Source organism: Monodelphis domestica, chromosome 7 (genome assembly GCF_027887165.1).
Source record: "Monodelphis domestica isolate mMonDom1 chromosome 7, mMonDom1.pri, whole genome shotgun sequence".
NCBI lineage: Eukaryota > Metazoa > Chordata > Mammalia > Didelphimorphia > Didelphidae > Monodelphis > Monodelphis domestica.
Window position 1 is genome coordinate 134,231,373 of NC_077233.1, and position 20,529 is coordinate 134,251,901.

Genomic DNA, 20,529 nt, shown 5'->3' on the forward strand with positions numbered 1-20,529 from the left:
ACAGTAAAGGTCACCTAAAAGGGATGATTGAGGAGAGTCACTGAGAAAAGGCTGACAAAAAAGGAGAGAGAGAGAGAGAGAGAGAGAGAGAGAGAGAGAGAGAGAGAGAGAAAGAGAGAGAGAGAGAGAGAAAGAAAGAAAGAAAGAAAGAAAGAAAGAAAGAAAGAAAGAAAGAGAGAGAAAGAAAGAGAGAAAGAAAGAGAGAAAGAAAGAGAGAAAGAAAGAAAGAAAGAAAGAAAGAAAGAAAGAAAGAAAGAAAGAAAGAAAGAAAGAAAGAAAGAAAGAAAGAAAGAAAGAAAGAAAGAAAGAAAGAAAGAAAGAAAGAAAGAAAGAAAGAAAGAAAGAAAGAAAGAAAGAAAGAAAGAAAGAAAGAAAGAAAGAAAGAAAGAAAGAAAGAAAGAAAGAAAGAAAGAAGCTCAATGAAATGGGAGTCAGATCTGAGTTCCAACACTGGACTCTGGCATTACAGGCTGGATGATCCTGGAGGAGTTTCATCTCTCTGAGCCTTGATTTTTCCCCCTGTAAAATGGGATTACTTTTGTATATACTACTTACTGCAAAGTATGGTTGCGAGAGAGAAAAAAAATACTGAGTAAACCTTAAAATTCTACAGTCAAAGGCAAATGATTACTATCAGCCAATCACTTTTCCCCATGAGGTTTCTGTAACACCTCCTCTAAGATAGAGAGCAGCTACTCTCAAAGCCCTGGTCTTGGTCCCTTTCAATAGGAGATAGAAATCCCTTTATCAGCCTGCAGTCTGTGGGGGATGTGGGACTCTCCATGGGTCTCTCCCAGCCTTCTGGCTCCCAGAGGCTGAGGCTGCAGAGGGGCATCTCCTTTCATCTCTTAGCCTTTGTTTTAAGCAGCAGCAGCAACTGCACCGGGGCAGGAACCCACACGGATGGAGGAGTAGCAGACCTGCAGCTTCAAGGAAGGAACCAACAGGTAAAGGGGGTTGGAGTCAGAGAGGGAGGCCAAGATCCCAAGGGAAATCATAGGATCATAGCATCATAGATCTGAAGCTAGAAAGGATCTCAAAGGCCTCATTACATAGATGAGGAAACTGAAGTTGTTGGAGGTCAAGTGATTTGGCCACGGTTAAATGGGTAGGATCAATGGGAGAATCTGAACTTGGGTCTTCTGACTACAGAGTTAGCACTTGTAGCATTATACCATTTAATGCCCTAAAATCTTTGAGGTAGGAATCTTCCTAACCTGGAGAGTCAAGAAGAGGAGTCAAGAAGAGTCACTGGATTCCTCACCACTATCTCTCAATAGCATTCAAACTGAATTTAGCTTGTTGATCAACCAACATTTGGACATATATGCTGGAAAGAGCCCTGGAGGCCTGAGTTCAAATTCTGGCTTTGGATAATCTATCCATGCCCGTGATTGTCAGAAAGTTTGTTGACATTTTTGTCTTAATTGCTCTGCCCTCCTCATGGTTTTGCATAGAGAGAGGCAATTTGTAAACTGTAAAGGAACACAGAGATGGCAGATTTTATTCTAAGAGCTGAGGATGTCTGGTCCAGCCCTTGTTTCTGAGAATGTCAGTGTCTAAACAATTCAAGAAAAAGTGAAAAGAGCAGCTTCAGTTCTGGTGGAAGCTGGAACAGAAGGAGGTTGATCTGCAAGTGATACTGGAAGAGACTAATTAGGGCCCCTCTTAGAGGAAGCAGTATTTTCCAGCCCTGAATCACAGAATCTTAAAATTGGAACATGCCCATTAAATAGTGCTTTAGCTTTATCTGGAGGACCTGAGCTTAGGGGCCCTGGAGGGCAAAGTGCTCCAAAGAGGGAACCTGTTCTGGAGATGTCTAGGCAAGGGACAGATATTCACACTATTAGCAGAAAGTCTTCATCCTCAATAAGATGATAAAGTAGGAAAAAGAGGCATGTGTTTAAAACCTGACTCAGACCGGCACTAGCCATGAGATCTTGGGTAAGACCCTTCGTTAACTTCTCTAGTTTCCTTTTCAATAAAATGGGGATAATAATCTTTGTCACTGCAAGGATTAAATGGGATATAGAAGTGCCTTGGAAACGCTCAGGCCCCGTAAGAATATTAGGGATAATTATTAAGATGGTACTCATGGTCTCCAGACTGGGTCTGGTGACAGATTTCTTGGTGGTTCTTCTAAAGGGGAGAGGGGGAAGGGGCTCAGGATGCTTGGGGTACAAGGCAGTCTAATGCATGAGGACAGTCTAGTAGGGGTCCCTCCCACACTCTCCCCAGCATCTTTGCTACTTACGATCTATGTGGCCTCAGACTTCCTGATCTATAAAATAAGGGTTTTGGATTAAATGACTTCTGCATCTTCTTCCAGCTCAAATTTTTTTACCCTAGAATCTATTCTATCTCATTGAGGATCTCAGAAGGGGTAAGGCCTCCAGAAGAGGAGAAAAGGATAGGGACGGGGAAGGGAGATGGGGCAGAGGCCAGAATGGCCTTGAGAAGGGAAAACAGATATATCTAGACAGAAGAGGTATGTATGAGTGGTTTGTGCAAGAGAAGAGAAAGCTGTAGATAGTGATTAGTGATAGCAGTCCCTGGGGGAGATGGGGTCTAGAGAGTTCTCTTCCAGCCCCCTGAGCTGCTTCTTCAACCTCCCTGCCCATTTGCTAACCACCACCATGATTCAGTGAATGGTTTTAGGAGGGATTCATGGTCCACTGAGGCTACTAGCTTCCACCAATCTCACTCTATAGTAAAGGGGTTTTTTACAGGCAATTCAAATGACTATGAGTAAACCTGGGAAGTTTTGAAACAAGAATTTTCCCCGAAATCAAGCAAACAGATGGTTGAGGGCATGGGGGATGGGGAAGGAGGGACTGTCCAGTCTCAGAACTAATTGCCTGTTCTTGCTTTCATGAGCTTTCATCTGCTCGCTTCGCTATCTTATCATGGCTTGGTATCATGATGGTATCTTCTGGAAGGTCAGAAGGTGAGAAAGAGGTCATTATTCAGAACTAGGGAAGGATGTCTGACACTTTTCCTTCTTTACCCCTACTGAATATGCCATCATACATGCGTTGAGTCTGAAGAGGTTTGTGGGGACTGCTAGGTCCTGAGAACACAAGGAAAGAGATTCATTCAATCAGGCAGGCTGGGGGCATTGAGGTGGCACAGTGGAAAGAGTGCTGGGCCTGAATTTTGGGGAAACTGGGTTCAAATTTGACTTCAGGAATTTCCTAGGTATATGACCCTGGGCAAGTCACTTGACCCTCTTTGCCTATCCTTTGCCCTTCTGTCTTAGAGTTGTTTCTAAGATAGAAATTAAGAGTTTAAAAAATCAGGCATACAAGTTGGCATGAGCCATATTCCCAGGGTCTTTAAGAAACTAGACTCTAAGAGAGCGAAGCATAATATCAGGGAAAGAATACTAGATGGGGAGGGAGAAGCCCAGATTCTAGTCCTGGCACTGTCATTGACTTGCTGGGCAATCTCAGCAAGTCATTTCCCATCTCTGGGATTCAGTTTCTTCAACCGAATGACAATGTGGTTGGTGAAATATCTCTAAAGTGCCTGATCTATAGTAAGTGCTTAATTCATATTTTATTCCCTTCCTTCCCCTTCTCACTCTAAATCTATGATCCAGTGATCTGTCTGTAAAGTCAGTGTAGACAATGTCTAAGGTCCCTTCTGACTCTAGCACCCTGTTCTGTGTTGTGTGCTGGGTGGGTCTTCTTGGATTTTGGCAACTCTTTGGCAAGTTTGGGAAAGGATAAGCCAAGTTTCTCAGGCTAGGAGAAGGATGCAAGACTCTTTGGAACCATAAGCTTCTAACTATGTCTCTTCTATCTTCCTGCACCCTTTTCTCCCCAAGGACTCAGGGGAAAGTGCCTCCCATTGTATGTGCTACTGTCTGTTCTTCAGTGCTCTTTTTCAAAGTGCCTAAAATCTGTGTGTGGTTAGGACTGAGAGCACCAATTGGTATCCAACAGCCTTTCCACACTGCTGATCTATGAGGTGTCTCATGAGTAAGCAGATATAGTGTCCTAAGACCATAAAATTGTAGATGACTATCTGCAATCTCCCTTTCACATTCACATGGTCTTTTTAGGAACCTGAAACTCCTCACCCCTTAATCCCAATAGCATTATGGGATCTAAAAGGAGAAGGTAATTTAGAGGTTGTTTTTGTCTAAGCTTTTATTTTAAATTTGAGAAAGACCTTCCCAAGGCTATACATATTGTAAATGGCTAAGCCAGGATTGAATTCAGGTCTTCTGACTTAAAATACACTTTTCTTTCCATTCAGATTTATTCTTCTTTCATATTCTGGCTCTAATACCTGTGTAACATTGATCAGATCCTCTCCCCTCTCTGGACCTCAGTTTGTTTATCTGTAAAATGGTGGAGGTATGTTGGACTAGAAAATCTCTAAAGCCCATTCCTGCCTTGACTCTTATGACTGTAACCAACATTTATTAAATGCCTACTGTGTTTAAGATATTGTGCTGGGCATATCTTAGTGTTTTGCATTCAAGAGTTTTTTTCTTTTGTTTTTCTTTTAATGGTTACCCTGTTTATGCTAGAACAATAAAGGTAATGGTATATTTGACCATATATGTTACTCAACAAAGACAACAACAAAAAAAAAAGGTATTGTTCTGGGCACTGATGACAAAGATAAGAGACATCCTACTACAAGAGGTTTATACTAAATTTGGAGAGGGGATTAAGACATGTATACAAGTGACTGTGACATAAGGAAGAGAGAGATAAGTATGAAGGAAATGTTCAGGCAAAGTACTCTGACAACTGGGATAAAGGAGAGATCATTTTCAAGCAGGCATCATGGTAGAGTAGAAAAAGTTGGAGTCCTAGCTTTGTCATTTGCTACGTGTGTGATGGTTGGAGAAGACCTATCAACTCCTTAGACATTTGGGGGAGACAAAAAAGGAATGAGAGCCCATCCTGGGATTATCAATGAATGAATGATATTTCTCAGTATCAACCCGAATCACACAGAACAGTTTATTCCCCTCCCTAACAGCTCAGAAAAGAATCAGGGGACAGAAGGCAAAGAGAATGGAGACCTTCGAGCCCTAGGTACAAAGAAGGAAGCAAAGAATACTCTTTACAATGTTCCCTTTTGGGAAGTCCCTCTTCTTTCAACTCTTCCCCCTCTAAGACATCCCTCCTCTCTCCTTTCTTCCTCTTCTGGGGAGTCCCTACTAGCTCATCTCAACCCTGTTGCTCTTTTCACCTTGGTACCTCTCCACAATAACCCTGATTTTCACTCTCATGGGCTCCACTTCTCCTTGCCCTTGGCCTTCTCCTTTCTCCAGAGGCCTGTAAGTTTGGAGGCTTGATAAGCTTGGGGGAGGGCTCAGTAGTCTGGACCAAACCAGATTTGAGAGCCAATGGCTTCCTGAGGAACACCCAGAGAGGCAACATGATAGAACAGAAAGGTCATGAGATCTAGACTTAGAAAAGCTGGACTGTAATCCTAGAGCTGACATTTTCTATCTCAGCAATCTCAGACAATTCATTTCCCCTCCTTCAGCCTCAGTATCTCCTATTATAACAGGAGAGGATTGGACTCAGTGGTTTCTGAGGTGCCTCTTAGTTCTAAATCTAGGATCCCATGATTCTTCAGGGCTCAGTGGAAATAATGCCTTTATTGTGAAGCCTTCCTTGATCCCCAGAGCTGGACACACTTCATCTGATCTCAAAGACACCTGGGGACTAAGACCTCTTCCAGCTCTGACAACCTATGATTCTAAATACAGTGTTCTCTTACTGACTGGAGTGTGTGTATGCATGTGTTTTGTATCTTGTACTACCTCAGATTCAGCTCCAAGCACAGTATTAGGCACACGGGACAAGGCCAGCATAGAATACTCACAGTCCAGGTCAGAATCTACCTTTAGATGGTAGACAGGAATCTGAGGACCAAATGCACTGGGGCTTAGCAAGCAGATCCAATACAGTCTTTGGAGCAAGAAAAATGTCTAATGATACCATAATAATAACAGCTCTCATTTCTATGCACTTTCCCCCCTCAGTTTTCCCTCAGTTTCCCTCAGTAAAGAAGATAAAAGTTATTTGAATGGGGTAGCAGTGATGCAGTAGGTGATGCAGTAGATAGAGCATTGCACCTGGAGTCAGAAAGACTCTTCTTCCTGAGTTCAAATCTGATCTCAGGCACTAACTAGCTGTGTGATCCTGGGCAAGTCACTCAACCCCTATTCTTATCTATAAAATGAGCTGGAGATGAAAATGGCAAACCATTCCAGCATCTTTGCCAAGAAAATTCCAAATGGAGTCTTGGAGGGTTGGACAACATTGAAAGGAATGGACAACAACAAAAAGATATTGAAGACCTCTGTTAAAATGTAAATTCTCCTAGAAAGAGACCATAAACTTGAGAATCTCAGCTCCTTGAGGGTAAGCAAGAACCAATCATTCCCTTTTGGTCTATGTGATTCCAACACCTAGCAGTGGTGGGCTGAAAGAAGATATTCATTAATCTGTTGATTATTACATTACTTGATTGAATTAGCTGCCATTACCACTTAAAATGAACAGGTTGTGAGAATATTTCCAAGGAATAAGGGTAAGGGTCTGGGGGTGGAGGGAGAGAGGTCCCAAGTCTAGGGAAATGCAGGAGAGGACTTTGGGGAGCCAGAAAGTAGGAAATGGAAAGGGGCACAAGATAGGGAAGATAGGGAAGGCAAACTCTCCCTATCATGATAGCCTGCCCAGGTTTCTCTTAGTATAAAGGGTAATTAATTAGAATGTTTTATCTAGAAAAGACCTTTGCAATCCTAGAGGCCCAGAAAGTTTTATGGACTCACAGCTAATTAGGGACAGAACCCTGTCTCCTGGGCCACCCACATTCACACTGCACTTCCCCAGTCAGTTCAGCCAACTCACAATAAAAAGGCTGAATTTCTCTATTGTTTTCCAGGCTTTCCTTTGGGGTCAGCATGTACCCTGGTCAGCTTGGCTGGACCATCTCCTTCCTCCTGATACTCCACTTCAGTAAGTATTCAGCTCAGATGTCAACTTGCTTTTTGCCTGAGGGAGGGGGAAGAGTTGGGAAGAGGGAGATCCTGCTCATCCCTAGTCACTCCTGGATGGAAAGTATGTGGGTGCATGCGTAATAATAGTCCGAGCCCAAATCCATATAATATTTAAAGGTTTGAAAAGCATCTTGCTCCCAGTAGCCCCAAGAGGTAGTATAATCATTTAACCTCCCCAGTGATGTAATTGACCATCATCACTCAGTGAGGCTCAGGCTCAGTGAAGTATCTTGGAAATGAGGGGGGGGTACCCTTCAGGGGTCATCTAGTCCTTTCCCCTGTCTCCAGAGAGACCTGACCCTCAGAGAATTATCCTCTTCCAAGGACTTTTCAAGGCAGGGGACATTATAACCTGCTTGAGCAGCCCACTGCAGTGTCTCTTGAGCCTAATGATTGGGGGAAATCCTTCCTTTGGTCTGATTTCAGTGACTCCCTCAATAATCCTTGGACAACACAGAATTTTTCTCCTCTCATTAATAATTGGTACTAGACACCCCAGGGCAGAGCTTTAAAATAGATACTCAGGGACAATGAAGAAGGAAAAGATAATCTTGGGTCCTTGGGTAAATAAAAGAGAGCAGATAGGACAAATAGGCACACATGCAAAACGCATTTCACATAAATGCACATGAATACATAATGTCAGATCTGGAAGGGACCCTGGAATGTAGAACAGAATATCAGGGCTGAAAGGGCTCTAAGAACATAAAATGTAAGACTTAGAAAGGAACTTAGAACAGAAAATGTCAAATCTGGAAAGAGATTCTAGAACATAAAAATATCCCAAAGAACAATCACTCTGAATATATTTCTATGTAAATTATTGTAAACTTCTTTTCAATGGTTGGAAATGACTTAGAATAAATCCTAGAACATAGAACAAAAGAATTAAAAGGGACCTAAGGGTGCAGAACATAGAAATTTAGAGCTGGAAGAATTTTGGGCTCTAGTTGGAAAGAATCTTAGAGATAATCTAATCCAAGATCCTCCTTTTACAGATGGGGAAAATGAGGCTCTGAGAGGAGATGTTACTTGCCTAAGGTCATGCAGAAAGTTAATGGCAGAGCCAGAATTGGAATCCAGGTCTCCTGACTACCAGTACAGTGGTTTTTTTCACTGCATTTAACTTCCCCAATTAGTCTAGCATCCCTAAGTGCTAAAAAAGGAACCTGGAGTCATGGAGTGATATAAATGGGGAGGAGGGGTTTTAGAGGGTGGGGAATAGGTAACACGCACATTTTGAGCATGGGACATTCCAATAGAGGATAATGACATATGTGAAAATGTGTAGGCGTCTTTGGAACCAGCCTATCACACATAAAGGTGATGGAGTTGAGGTAGAGGGAGGAACTGTAGTGGGGACCAACTTCTCTGCCTGTAACTGATTTGGTGACATTTTACACTGATTTTTTTTTTTTAATACCAAAGGGCAGGAAACAGATGTCACACTTTTTTATTTTCCCTTTCTAAATGGACAGCCTCCTCTCCAAGGGTACAGGTTGCTCCACAGAGTTGTCTTTGTTCATCTACCTTTCTCCTTCTTCTGGGGGGTTTTCTGAGTCAGAGATACAGCCATGATAAAAACAGCTTACATTTCTATAGTACTTAAAGCTTTTCAAAGTACTTTCCTCAAAATCAGTTTTGGAGGTTGATGGTGCAAGTATTGTTATCCCTGTTTTACAGATGAAGCAACTGAGGTTTAGAGACAGGAATTGACTTGCCCAGGGTTACACAGCTAACAAGATTCAGAACCCAGATTCAAATCTAATCTTCAGACACCAGGTCCACTGGTTTCTCTTTGTCCTGATACCTCAATAGTAATCCCTTTTGTATTATCTCCCCGCCCCCCCATTCAGGGATATACAACATAAGTTTCATGTTAAAGACAGCTCTGAGAGACAAATTCTTAAAAACTCAACATTTGCATTTTGTACATTAATCTGCAGCCCTAGATCTGATCCCCTCAATTTTCAATCATTTTCTGAATGAGGAGGTATTTAGCAGGTGGTAGAAGGATTAGAATTGTTCTGCTTGGCCCCAGAAGGCAGAACTAGAAGCAACTTCAGGAAGTTTAGAGGAAGATTTCAGCCCCAGGCAAGTAATAACTCCCCCAAAATTGTTGTTCATTAGTGTCAGACTCACCCTGTTTCAGGCTTTCCTTGACAAAAACACTGGAGTGGTTTTTCATTTCCTTTTCCAGTCCATTTGATAAATGAGGAAACTGAGGCAAACACAATTAAGTGACTTCCTCACCATCACACAGCTAGTAAGTGTCTGAGGCCAGAATTAAACTAATGAAGATGAGTCTTCCTGACTCCAGGCCAGGTACTCTACCTACTGCACCATCTAGCTGCCCTTTCTAAAGATTGGAGTTCCTAGCTGTGTGATCTTGGACAAGTCACTTAGTCACAATTGCCTAACCTTTATCACTCTTCTGCCTTAGAACCAATACATAATATTGTTTCTAAGATAGAAAGTAGGGGTTTAAGGGAAGGGAAAAATGTTAGAGTTGTACAAGAGTGAGATTTTTTTCCATGTAAACACTGTGCCATATATTTATGATGAAAATATCGAGTTAAAAAATTTGGACCAATAAAATGTTTGATGTTCTTTTTCTTTACCCTTCAAAATCAAGCACTCACAAAAAAATAGCAACAGTGGTGGAGTATGGAACCAACCCCAACATATTTTAGTTTTTGTACTGGAGTTCCTAACCTAATTTTAAAAATAACCTACTCACAAATGAGTTTCAGAATTTCTAGGTATGTCTAGAACAGTGATGGTGAACCAAGTGCCCAAACTGCAACCCTCATGTGAGCCCACCCCCTCTTACCCTAGATAGGGGAGGGAGGAAGCACTCTCATTGGGCTACAGGGCATAGGGATGGGTGATGTGAGAAATGTCCTCAGGTATGCATAGAGAGGGGGATTATCTTCAAAGGGATTAACCTGATATTGTAGAATTGTATATAGATATGTGACATTCAAATTCTCAAAAACAAATAGAAAAAGCAAGGTCCCCTAGTTTGTACCTGGTTTGACTGGCTTACTTAGTTTCAACATGAGTGTATTTTTAAAGATTGATTTTTCTCCCCATTTTCCAATAAAATTTACTGTAATATAAAAAAGTATTCTGCAATTTCAATAAAAGATAAATTATTTTTTTTAAATCAGCCCCTGTAGCACACTCTGGTACATGTACCATATGTTCACCAGCACAGGTCTAGATCCATACAACCTTAGATGCCAGTAACCATGTTCACCAGCACAGGTCTAGATCCATACAACTTTAGATGCCAGTAACCACTTCAATCCCACAATTGCACAGATTCATTAATATTTTAGAAAAACTTCTCCCTACCCCACTGCCTTGATAGCTAGTGGGTCCCCCCTCACTGAAGTCTTCAAGGGGAAATTAAATGTCAATACTTAATAGTCAATAAATGTTTATTAAACACCTACTATGTACCAGGTACCATATTATGTGCCATCAAATATGCCGTAGAGAGAATTCTTGGCAGGTATGATTTGTTAATAAACTAGATGAACTCCGGTCCCTTCCATCTGTGAGATTACATGATAACAAGTAGGCAAATTGAGTGGAATAGATTTTATACATAGACAGAGGGAGTTCAGAGCAAGGGGAAAGACTCTGTGGGGTGGATTCAGTTAGGGGAAGCTTCGTGAGTTAGATGACTCTTGAACTAAGCCTTGAAGGATGATGAGTAGGCGTCAGAAAGACTTTCAGGTAGGGAATCTATACAAAGGTATGAGACTGAAAGACATAGTACGTGTGAGGGCAAGAGAGAGAGAAGCTTTAGTACCTGGAGGATGTGGGAGTTGTGAGAAATAGGGTTGAATGAAATCATAGAACCCTAGTGCTGGAAGGGACCTCAGAGCTGAGCTACTTCAAACCACTTCATTTTACATGTGGGGAAACAATTTACATATTGGGGAAGTGGCTTGCCCAAATTCACCCAGTGAGTCAGTAATGGAACTGAGGTGAGTTAGAGCACCAGTGTCTTCACTCCCAGTTCCTTGCTTTCTTCTTGTGGCATTGAACTCAAATAGAAAGGAAGGCCAGTAATCCATACAGAAGGATCCCTGTAGACTGCACATTGATTTAATTTTAAAATGGAATATTTTTTATATTGTTAAAAAATTCCCAATTAAATTTGAATCTGGTTCCAGCTGTACTGGAGAGCCAGCAGCATGCTTGGTATCTGCTGCTTCAAGGTAGATTTGGGTAAGATCCTGGAAGACTTTTAATGGCAGGATAAGACATTTGAACTTAATTCTGTAGGCAAGAGGGAACTTGAGTAAGGGAAAGATGAACTTTCAGATGATAACTCTGGCTTCAGTGTGTAACAGAGATTGCACAAGGTCACTGGGGAGGCAGAGAAGCAAATGCTAAAGAAATTTTCCTTCCTTAAAAGTCATAGAGTGTGACCCTGGGCAAGTCACTCAACCCCAATTGCCTAGCTCTTATTACTCTTCTGCCTTGGAACTGATTCCAAGACAGAAGGAAAGGGTTTAAAAATAAGTCACCAAGACTTTATTAAAATGGAAGGGGCAGTGTGATGAGCTTATTTGAACCATTTGGATTGTACCTAAATAAAGACAGTTAGGGCAAAAAAGAGTGCTAGGGATGAGGAAGAAAAAAGAATCAAGGATGACTCTTCAAGCCTCTCAATTTATAAGGGAGGAAATTGAGATCCAGAGGTCTAATGACCTGCCTAAGATGACACTTCTTGTAAATGGTGGATCCAGACTTCAAACTCAGTTTCTTTTAATTCTAATTCAGGTCTTCCCTACTAGACCACATCACCTTCTGGTTTTGAGTCCAAATGAGAAGAAGATGATAGTAACATTAAGGGGAATAAGGAAGCAGCTAGGTGGCTCAGTGGATAGAGATCTAGGCCTGGAGAGGTCCTGGGTTCAAACCTCAGCCACTTCCTGGCTGTGTTACCTTAGGCAAGTCACTTAACCCAATTGCCTAGCCTATGGAAGTGACACTTAGTATTGAGTCTAAAACAGAAGGTATGGGCTTAAAAAAAAGAATAGGAAAATTAGAGAGCTTCAATATTCACAGAATAAAGTCCCCAAACTCAGCCTTCCATTCAAAGCATTCTGACTTCATGTGCCACTGATTCCCTAGTATGAACCCTCTGCCTTCCATTGGTTTTTTCCATTGTCCATAGACATCCATGCTGTTTCCTTCACTTTGGAGGCTCCAAGTCCTTATATTATTGGGCATACAGGAAAGGTCACTTACCTGGAGGGCAGGAGACTGACTCTAGGTCAGCTTTTGCTGTCTGTCCTAGGATAGGTCACCCTACCTTTAATTTAACTTGGTGAGGCACTTCCCCTTTCGGAGAACAAGTTGCCATCTCTGTAAATTCACAATTGATGATTATTCAAGCTGCGTTCAACTTTAACATCCTATGTTCTCTTTTCTAAGGTCCTTTCCAGCTCCAGCATCCTATGTTGCCCTCCTATCCTCTGCATTCTAAGATCACTCTCAGTTTGAATGTTCCAAGTTTTATTTTCTAAGGTTCTTTCCAGCTCACATATGCTAAAATTCGAATCCAGGCTCTTTTATTTCATTTTTGCCCATGAAAGCCATCAAGCTTAAACTAATAGAACTCTGTATCATTTCCACTTACACTTAACCCCTCTCTGCTCAGAGCCCCCTGTAATACTCATAAGCCTTATTTCTAGAAAAACCTGCATAGTACTAAGCAGCTCAGAAGAGCTAGGCTGCTCCTCGCCACCCTAGGCTGTTACCCTTCTCTCCCTGGGCCAATAAGCTGGGGACTGGGGAGTCTACTGGTCCCTACTATTCCTGCTCTCCTATCCCAAATCCCAAGGGGCATGTCAGTCAGTCTCCATGACAACATTCTCCTCTCTTGCCATTCTAAACATCCTAGCATTTGGCTACGAGGACCTCGCCTGCTATACAGACTATATCCAGACTCTGACGTGTATCCTACAGGTGGAGCCTGGAGGCCATGCTGAGACCTCCCCTGACCTCACTATTGAGTGGTAAGTGACAAGGATGGGAAAGAAGAGAGGGAGTGCAGGGGAAAGAAAAGATAGAGGGTGGGGAGAGAGAGACAGAGACAAGAGGGACAGAGACAGAGAGAGACAGAGATTTGGATTAAAATGATTTGAAATTCTTTTCTATAAGTCCAAGAATCAATCCTGTTATCATGTTAAGACTGAGGGGAGGTAATGATGGGACATCCAAATGAAGGGAATAAGCAGGAAATGTTTCACTTTTGCCTTTGTATCCCTGGTGCTTTGCATATAGCAAGCACTTAATAAATAACTTGTTGATTGATTAGTACCCCATAGGCAGCTGGAATGAATTAAATATATCCTTCTACCAACTATTTAGTTCAATAACCTTTTAAAAACCTTTTATTTTATTTTTTAATTTTTCTATGGTTATATAATTCTTGTTGTCCCCCTCCCCTGTTCCCTCCTCCCTCCCGGACTTGGCAAGCATTTTCACTGGGTTATACATATATTATCACTCAAAACCTATTTCTATTTCAATAACTAGCTGTTAACAAAGGGATCCTTATTCTGGAAGCTTATGATCAGTGTGTGGTCTTTTTTCTTGTAATATTATATTTTTTTCCCTCAATTACAGGAGAAAAACAATTTTGAACTTTCATTTTTTAAAGCTTGAGTCAAATTCTTCCCCTCTCTACCTCCCCTCCTTCATCCCCAAGACGATAAGCAATCTGATATAGAGTTTACATATGCAATAATGGAAAATACATTTTTCCATATTAGTCATTTTGTGGAAGAGAACTTAACTTATAGTGAAGGGGAACTTATGATCTTAAAGTCAATGAAATAGTCATGAATTCATTAAGTGTCTAATATGTTCCAAGGACTGTGTTAAACATTGGTAATACAAACACAATAAGTGGGAGGGGAGAGGAATCCCGATTTAACAGGAGCTTACATTCTAATAGAGGAGAAAAATTTGTATAAAATATATAGAGAAGAAATATTAAAATAGTTCAATACAAGGCAGTTTGGGAGGGAAGACATTAATAGTTGGGGAATAAAGAAAAGCCTATTGTAGAAAGTAATGCTCCAGCTACTGCTTTAAAGGAGCCAGGGATTCTATGAAGTAGAAGTGAAGAGGGAGAGTATTCCAGGTGTCAGGGACAGCCAATACAAAAGCATGGAGATGGGAAATGCTGTGTTGTCTGTGAGGTAGAAAGAGAAAGCCAGTTTGGCTTTCACAGAGCATAGAAGGGGAATAAAGTACAATGAAGCTTGAAAGACTTTGTAGTTTGAAGTTTAGGGCCAGGTTTCAAAGGGTTTTAACATTTTTTAATATTCATTTAAAAAATTTTCAGTTCCAATTTGGACTATGCCTCAAGGAGTATAAAACAATGCATATCAATGTATATCCTTTGACTTAAGGATACCACTATGAGATCCGAATCCCAAAGAGATCAAAAGCAAGGGAAAAGAATCTGTTTGTACAAAAATATTTACAGCAGCTCTTTATGCGGTGGCAAAAAATTAGAAATATAGAAGATGTCTATCAATTGGGGAATAGCTGAGCAAGTTGTGGTATATGCTTGTAATGGAATACTATTGGGCTATAAGAAAGGAGAAGTAGGAAGGCTTCAGAGAAGACTAGGAAGACCTACATGAACTGATGCAAAGTGACTTGAGCAGAAGCGGACCATTTCAGAGCATTTCACACAGTAACAGCAATATTGTAATAATGATCAATTATGAAAGACTTAGTTGCTCTGATCAATATAATGATTTTAACTAATTTTGAAGCACTCATAATGAAAAATTCTTTACACCTCCAGAGAAAGAACTGAAGAATTTAAGTACAAATTGAAGTGTAATTTTTTCACATTGTTTATCTTGCTTTTCTTGCTTTTTTTTATAACATAGCTAACATAAAAATATATTTTGTCTAATTTCACATTCATCATTGATATATCATTTGTCTTCTCAGCAAATGGGTCAAAGATGGGAGAGAGGGAGAGAATTTGGAACTCAGAATTTTTTTTGAACACAGAATTTTTAAAAAGAATATTAAAATTAAGAATTAAAATAAATGAAATTTGAGTTCCAAATTCTTTTCCTCCCTCAAGTCCCCTCTTTCACCCATTGAGAAGGCAAGGAATATGATACCTACTTTAACTATGAAATCATGCAAAACATATTTGTGGAGGACTTTAAAAACTAAATAGAGGAGATTGTATTTTATTCTTGAGACAATAGGAGTCACTGGAGTTTATTGAGTAAGGTAGTGACATGGTCAAATCCACATTTAAGGAAAATTACATTGTCAGCTGTGTGAGAAATGCACTGGATTAGAGAGCAACTGGAGGCAGGGAGGACAATTTGGAGATCCTTGCAATAATATAGACAAGTGGTGATGAGGGCTTGAATTAAGTAGTGACTATGTGAGAAAGTTGGATGAGAGGGATGCCATGCAAGTAGAAATGACAAGATTTGGCAACTGATTATAGATGTGAGGTCAAGAAACATGAAGGGTAAGGCATCTCCTTCTACTTTTGGACAGCTCTGATTGCTAAGAATTATCCCTTCTGAATAGAAATGCAGAAGAAAAACAATTGCTTGATCACATGGTTCAATGGGGATATGACTAGGGATGTAGACTCTAAATGATCACCTTAGTTGCAAATACTAATACTATGGAAATAGGTCGTGACCAATGACACATTTAAAACCCAGAGGAATTGCTCGTTGGCTACAGAAGAGGGGGTGGAAGGAGGGGAGGGAAAGAACATATTCATGTAACTAGGGAAAAATATTATAAATTAATTAATTAAATAAACTTAAAGAATAAAGAATTATCCCTTCTATCAAAATTGTCTGCCTCTCCACAACATTTACCATTATGCTTTGTTCTTTCCCCAGCCTTTCTACCCTCCATCCATGAACCCATCAGAACAAATCAAATCTTTTCCACTTGAAATCTCTTCAATATATGAAGACAACTTTTCTTTTCTAAACTAAACACCCCCAGTTCCTTCTACTAGTTCTCAAATGGTGTGAACGTGAAGCCCCTTATCATCCTGCTTGCTCTCTTCTGGATAATCTCTAGTTTATTTAGGTCTTTCTTAAAATGTGTCAACCAGAACTGAACAGAATGCTTCAGAAATGATCTGGCTAGGGCAAAAGAACCAGAACTTTCTTATTCCTAGTCCTTGACATTATAGCCCACTTTTAATATAACCAAAGATCGCATCAGTATTCTTGGCTGTCATATCATATTGTTGACTCATATTGAGATTAAAGTGTCCTAAGATTCCCAGATCTTTTTTTAGATAAACTATTATATCTAGACATGCCACACAAAATCATGAAATTTTAGAACATTAGAGGTCTTGTTCCAATAATCATTTTCCAGAGGAAATCAAAGCCCAGGGAGAAGAGACTTTTCTAAGGTCACATGGCTAGTGAGAGGAAGAATCAAATTTCAAACCCAAGTCTTCTGCCTCTAGATCTGGTATTCTTTTCAGTATACTCTTCCATTCCCTGTATTGGCCTGAAAACCGTGCCATATGAGACACAGGTAAAGGACCTGGAGAAAAGGAGTGTCTGGAATGACATAATAGCTGTCTTCAAATATCTAAAAGGTTGTCATGTACTAGGGAAATTCGGTCCCAGTTCTGCCCTATAAACTAGGGGGACTTTACAGGGAAGCAAATAAATCTAAGGAAGACCCTTTTCATCATTGCCATCATCCAGTAATGGGGTACCTTAGGAGGCCACAAATTCCTAGGTTCTAAAGACCTTCAAGGAGAGATTCCATGGCCACTTGTGAGAGATGTTATAATGGGGATTCCTGCTTCAGGTAGAGGGTGGGCTAGATGACACTTCTGAGGGCTCTTTTAAGACCTTGTGACTCTATAACATCAAGATGCCTGTAAATTGGGAAATGATCAGAATTGCTTTTTTTGTTGAAGGACTGATGCCTACGGGGAACTGGAGGAATTCGTGACCTCTTGTAGCTTCTACCGATCAACCCACAACCATACTCATATGCAATATACATGTCACATGGATGTGTATAAATTCATGTCAGATGATGAATTCAATGTCACCATCACAGACAAGGCAAGCAACAGCTCAAGCAAGGGAAGACCCTTCATCCTGTCTCAGAGCAGTGAGTATCACAGAGGAAAGAGAACAGGGACATCTTTTTTTTTTTTATCATGTCTCTCCTTCTCTTTCTTCCTTTGCCATTGTCTGAGCTACTTTCTACTTCCCAGAAATCTCCCTCCTATCTCCACCTCCCACACCCCTCATTGCTATGTCCTGGGTCTTGCCATTGTCCCTTTTCCTTATGTCCTATCAAAACTGCCCTGCCCTGTGTCCCATCCATTCCTTTGGGATCTTGACATCAGACTGATATCTAGCTAATACGGTTTATAGGGCACTTTCCCATCTATTACATTATTCGATTCTTGGAAAAGCATTTTCTTTTTTTCTAGTATAGATCTTCTTATTTTACAGAGGAAAAAACCAAGTCTCAGAGTTAAGTGACTTGCCAAGATCACACTGCTAACAGACAGTAGAGCCAAGACTGCTGCCTACTGTATATAAGATTTTGAATAAGTCACTTTTCTTCTACATGTCATCGGTAAATGAGAATAGGAATGTTTGTGCTAGTTATTTCATAGGGTGCTCAGAGGATAGATCTTTGTCCAGAGTTTATTAGCTATGCATTCCTGGTCAAGTCACTTAACCTCTGTCTGCCTTAGTTTCTTCAACTGTAACATAGAGATAATAGCACCTACTTCAGGGTTGCTGTGAGGATCAAATGAAATGATATTTGTAAAGCACCCAGCAGAATGCCTAGCACATAATAGGTACTTAAAAATGCTTGTTTCCTGGGGCAGCTGGGTTGCTCAGTGGATTGAGAGTTAGGGCTGGAGATGGGAAGTCCTAGGTTCAAATATGACCTCAGATACTTCCTAACTGTGTGACTGTGGACAAGTCACTTAAGTCCCATTCGCTAGCCTTTATCACTCTTTTGCCTTGGAACCAATATACAACTAATTCTAAGAAGGTAAAGGATTTTGAAAAAAATATGCTTGTTTTCTTCCTCCTCTTCCCCAAAAAGATTAATACCTGAAAGAAACCTTAGTGACCATCTAGCTTATCCAATTCCCTCATTTTATAGGCCTTAATAAATGGCTAACCTTAAGTAACATGGGCAGAAAGTGGCACAGCCAGCCTTTAAGACCAAATCCAATGCCCTTTCCATGAGGTTTCATCAGCAGAAGGAAATATCTACTCTGATATAAACTGGAGATTGTCCAGAAAAGGGCAAAGGGCTTCGAGTTCATGCTATGTAAGGATCAATGGAAGAGACTGGGAATATTCAGCACAAACAAGAAAAACTGCCTTCATTTGTTTGAAAGTCTTTCAAATGGAAGACATTAGACTTATTCTATTGAGCCCATGGATAGAGGGGGGAAAGGCTGGGGCCAGACTTAAGAAATATGAAGAAAGATGAACCGTCCAAGCTCATTTGGATGCCCTAATTAGAGTGATGCAGTGGAAAGAGTCTTGGATTTGGAATCAGAAGACTTGGTTCAAATCTTGCCTCTGCCTAAATGCTGTCTACTTATGTGGCCTCTACTTCCTCATCTCCAAAATGCTGGGATTATACTCGATGGCCTCTGAGATCCCAGCATTCTAGATCTATGAGTCATAGTTGGCTGGAGATACATTGTCTTAACCTAGGATCTATCAAGTCAGTGGACAGGAAAAAATACACCTCTTTGTATCTATTAACCTCTAACTGATATTTATTTTTTCCATCAATTATTTAAAGATATTTTCAAGAGAATGGGACCATAGGCTTCACCAGATTATCAAAGGGGTCCACCTCTCTCTCTCTCTCTCTCTCTCTCTCTCTCTCTCTCTCTCTCTCTCTCTCTCTCTCTCTCTCTCTCTCTCTCTCTCTTCCTTCTTCATCTTTGTCTCTCTGTCTCTCTCTGTCTGTCTCTCTGTCTCTCTCTGTCTCTGTCTCTCTCTTTCCTTCTTCATCCTTGTCTCTCTGTCTCTGTCTCTGTCTATTTCTCTCTCTCTCCTCTCTCTCTCTCTCTCTCTCTCTCTCTCTCTCTCTCTCTCTCTCTCTCTCTCACACACACACACACACACACACACACACACACAAGATTAGAAATCTCTGCTTTACTCCAAAGGCAAGGAAGATTCTGCCACTGAGTTGCATGACTTATGACAAGACTTTTTCTTACTTCAGTCCTCAGTTTCCTTCTCTTTAAAAAGAAAGGGTTGGCCTCTAAAACCTCTAAGGATCCTTCTAACTCTAATCTTTTTGGTCTATGTCCTGAGGTGTCTTTTACCCTAAACTTTTATTCTTTCCTTCCCTCTTTTATAATTTAAACAGTAAAGATGGAGAAAGAATACTAGATCTGGAGTCAGAGGACCTGGGTTTGAAATGCCAGCTTCTTTCTCATTCATTCATTCATTCACTAAATGGCAAAGTGCTTACTGTGTGCAGAGCACTGTGCTTGGCACTGAGTGAGAGAGCTGCTGCCCTTTGGAAGTTATGGTCTAGTAGGGGTAGACAACCGTGCTGCAATGGTACATGAAAAGCACATTAGAAATGCTAATAAATTTTGAGTGAGAAGGTTATTAGTGACAGGGGAGTATTTGAGCACACCTCACTAGAGGAAACATTTCACTTGGACTTTAGGGGAAAGGTAGGAATTCCTCCAGAAAGTAAGAGGAAGGCTATTCAGAGGATAGAGAACAATATGTATGACAGCATGAGCATGGATAGAAGCAGCACTTTGGATAGAGTTCTAGGCCTGGAATCAGAAAGACCTGAGTTCAAATTCAGTCTCATGTACCTTCTAGCTGTGTGACCCTGGGAAAGTCATTTAACCCTGTCGGCCTTAATTTTCTCAACTGTAAATTGGGTATAAAAACAGCATTAATCTCATAGAGTTGTTGTGAGAATCAAATGAGATAATATTTGTAAAAAGTGCTTAATCTAGAGCCTGGCTCTAGATTTTTTCTTGCCCTATATTTAGAGAGCTTCAAGTTACCCAGAAAGTCTGTGGTCTACATGTCGTCCATGAAGGGGAGTAAGGTGAGATAAATCTTAAATAGTACTATGGGGCCAGGTTAGTCTAGACCTTGAATGCCTGGCAAAGAAATGTGATTTATGCAGGAGACTGTTAGGACCCAAAGAAGATTTTTTTTTACCTTCTTTCTTAGAATGGTTCCAAGCAGTAAGGGCTCAGCACTTGCCCAGGGTCCCACAGCTAGGAAGTGTCTGAGGCTAGATTTGAACCCAGGACCTCCCATTTCTAGGCCTGGCTCTCCATCCATGAGCTACTCAGCTGCCCAAATATTTTTCCCATGGTTACATGATTCATATTCTCTCCCTTCCCACTCCTGGAGCTGACAAGCAATTCCTTTGGATTATAC

At 40.8% G+C, this 20,529-nt stretch overlaps 1 protein-coding gene across 1 annotated transcript in view; it reads left to right on the plus strand.

The window, feature by feature from the left end:
• The first annotated feature begins 299 nt into the window (after positions 1-299).
• IL21R (interleukin 21 receptor) overlaps positions 300-20,529 on the plus strand; it is a 48,439-nt gene continuing 28,209 nt past the window's right edge. The window contains exons 1-4 of the mRNA XM_007499483.3: positions 300-947; positions 6,922-6,995; positions 12,966-13,080; positions 17,025-17,224. Coding sequence (XP_007499545.2) covers positions 6,941-6,995; positions 12,966-13,080; positions 17,025-17,224 — 370 coding nt within the window. The 5' untranslated portion in view covers positions 300-947; positions 6,922-6,940. The remainder of the gene's footprint in view (positions 948-6,921; positions 6,996-12,965; positions 13,081-17,024; positions 17,225-20,529) is intronic.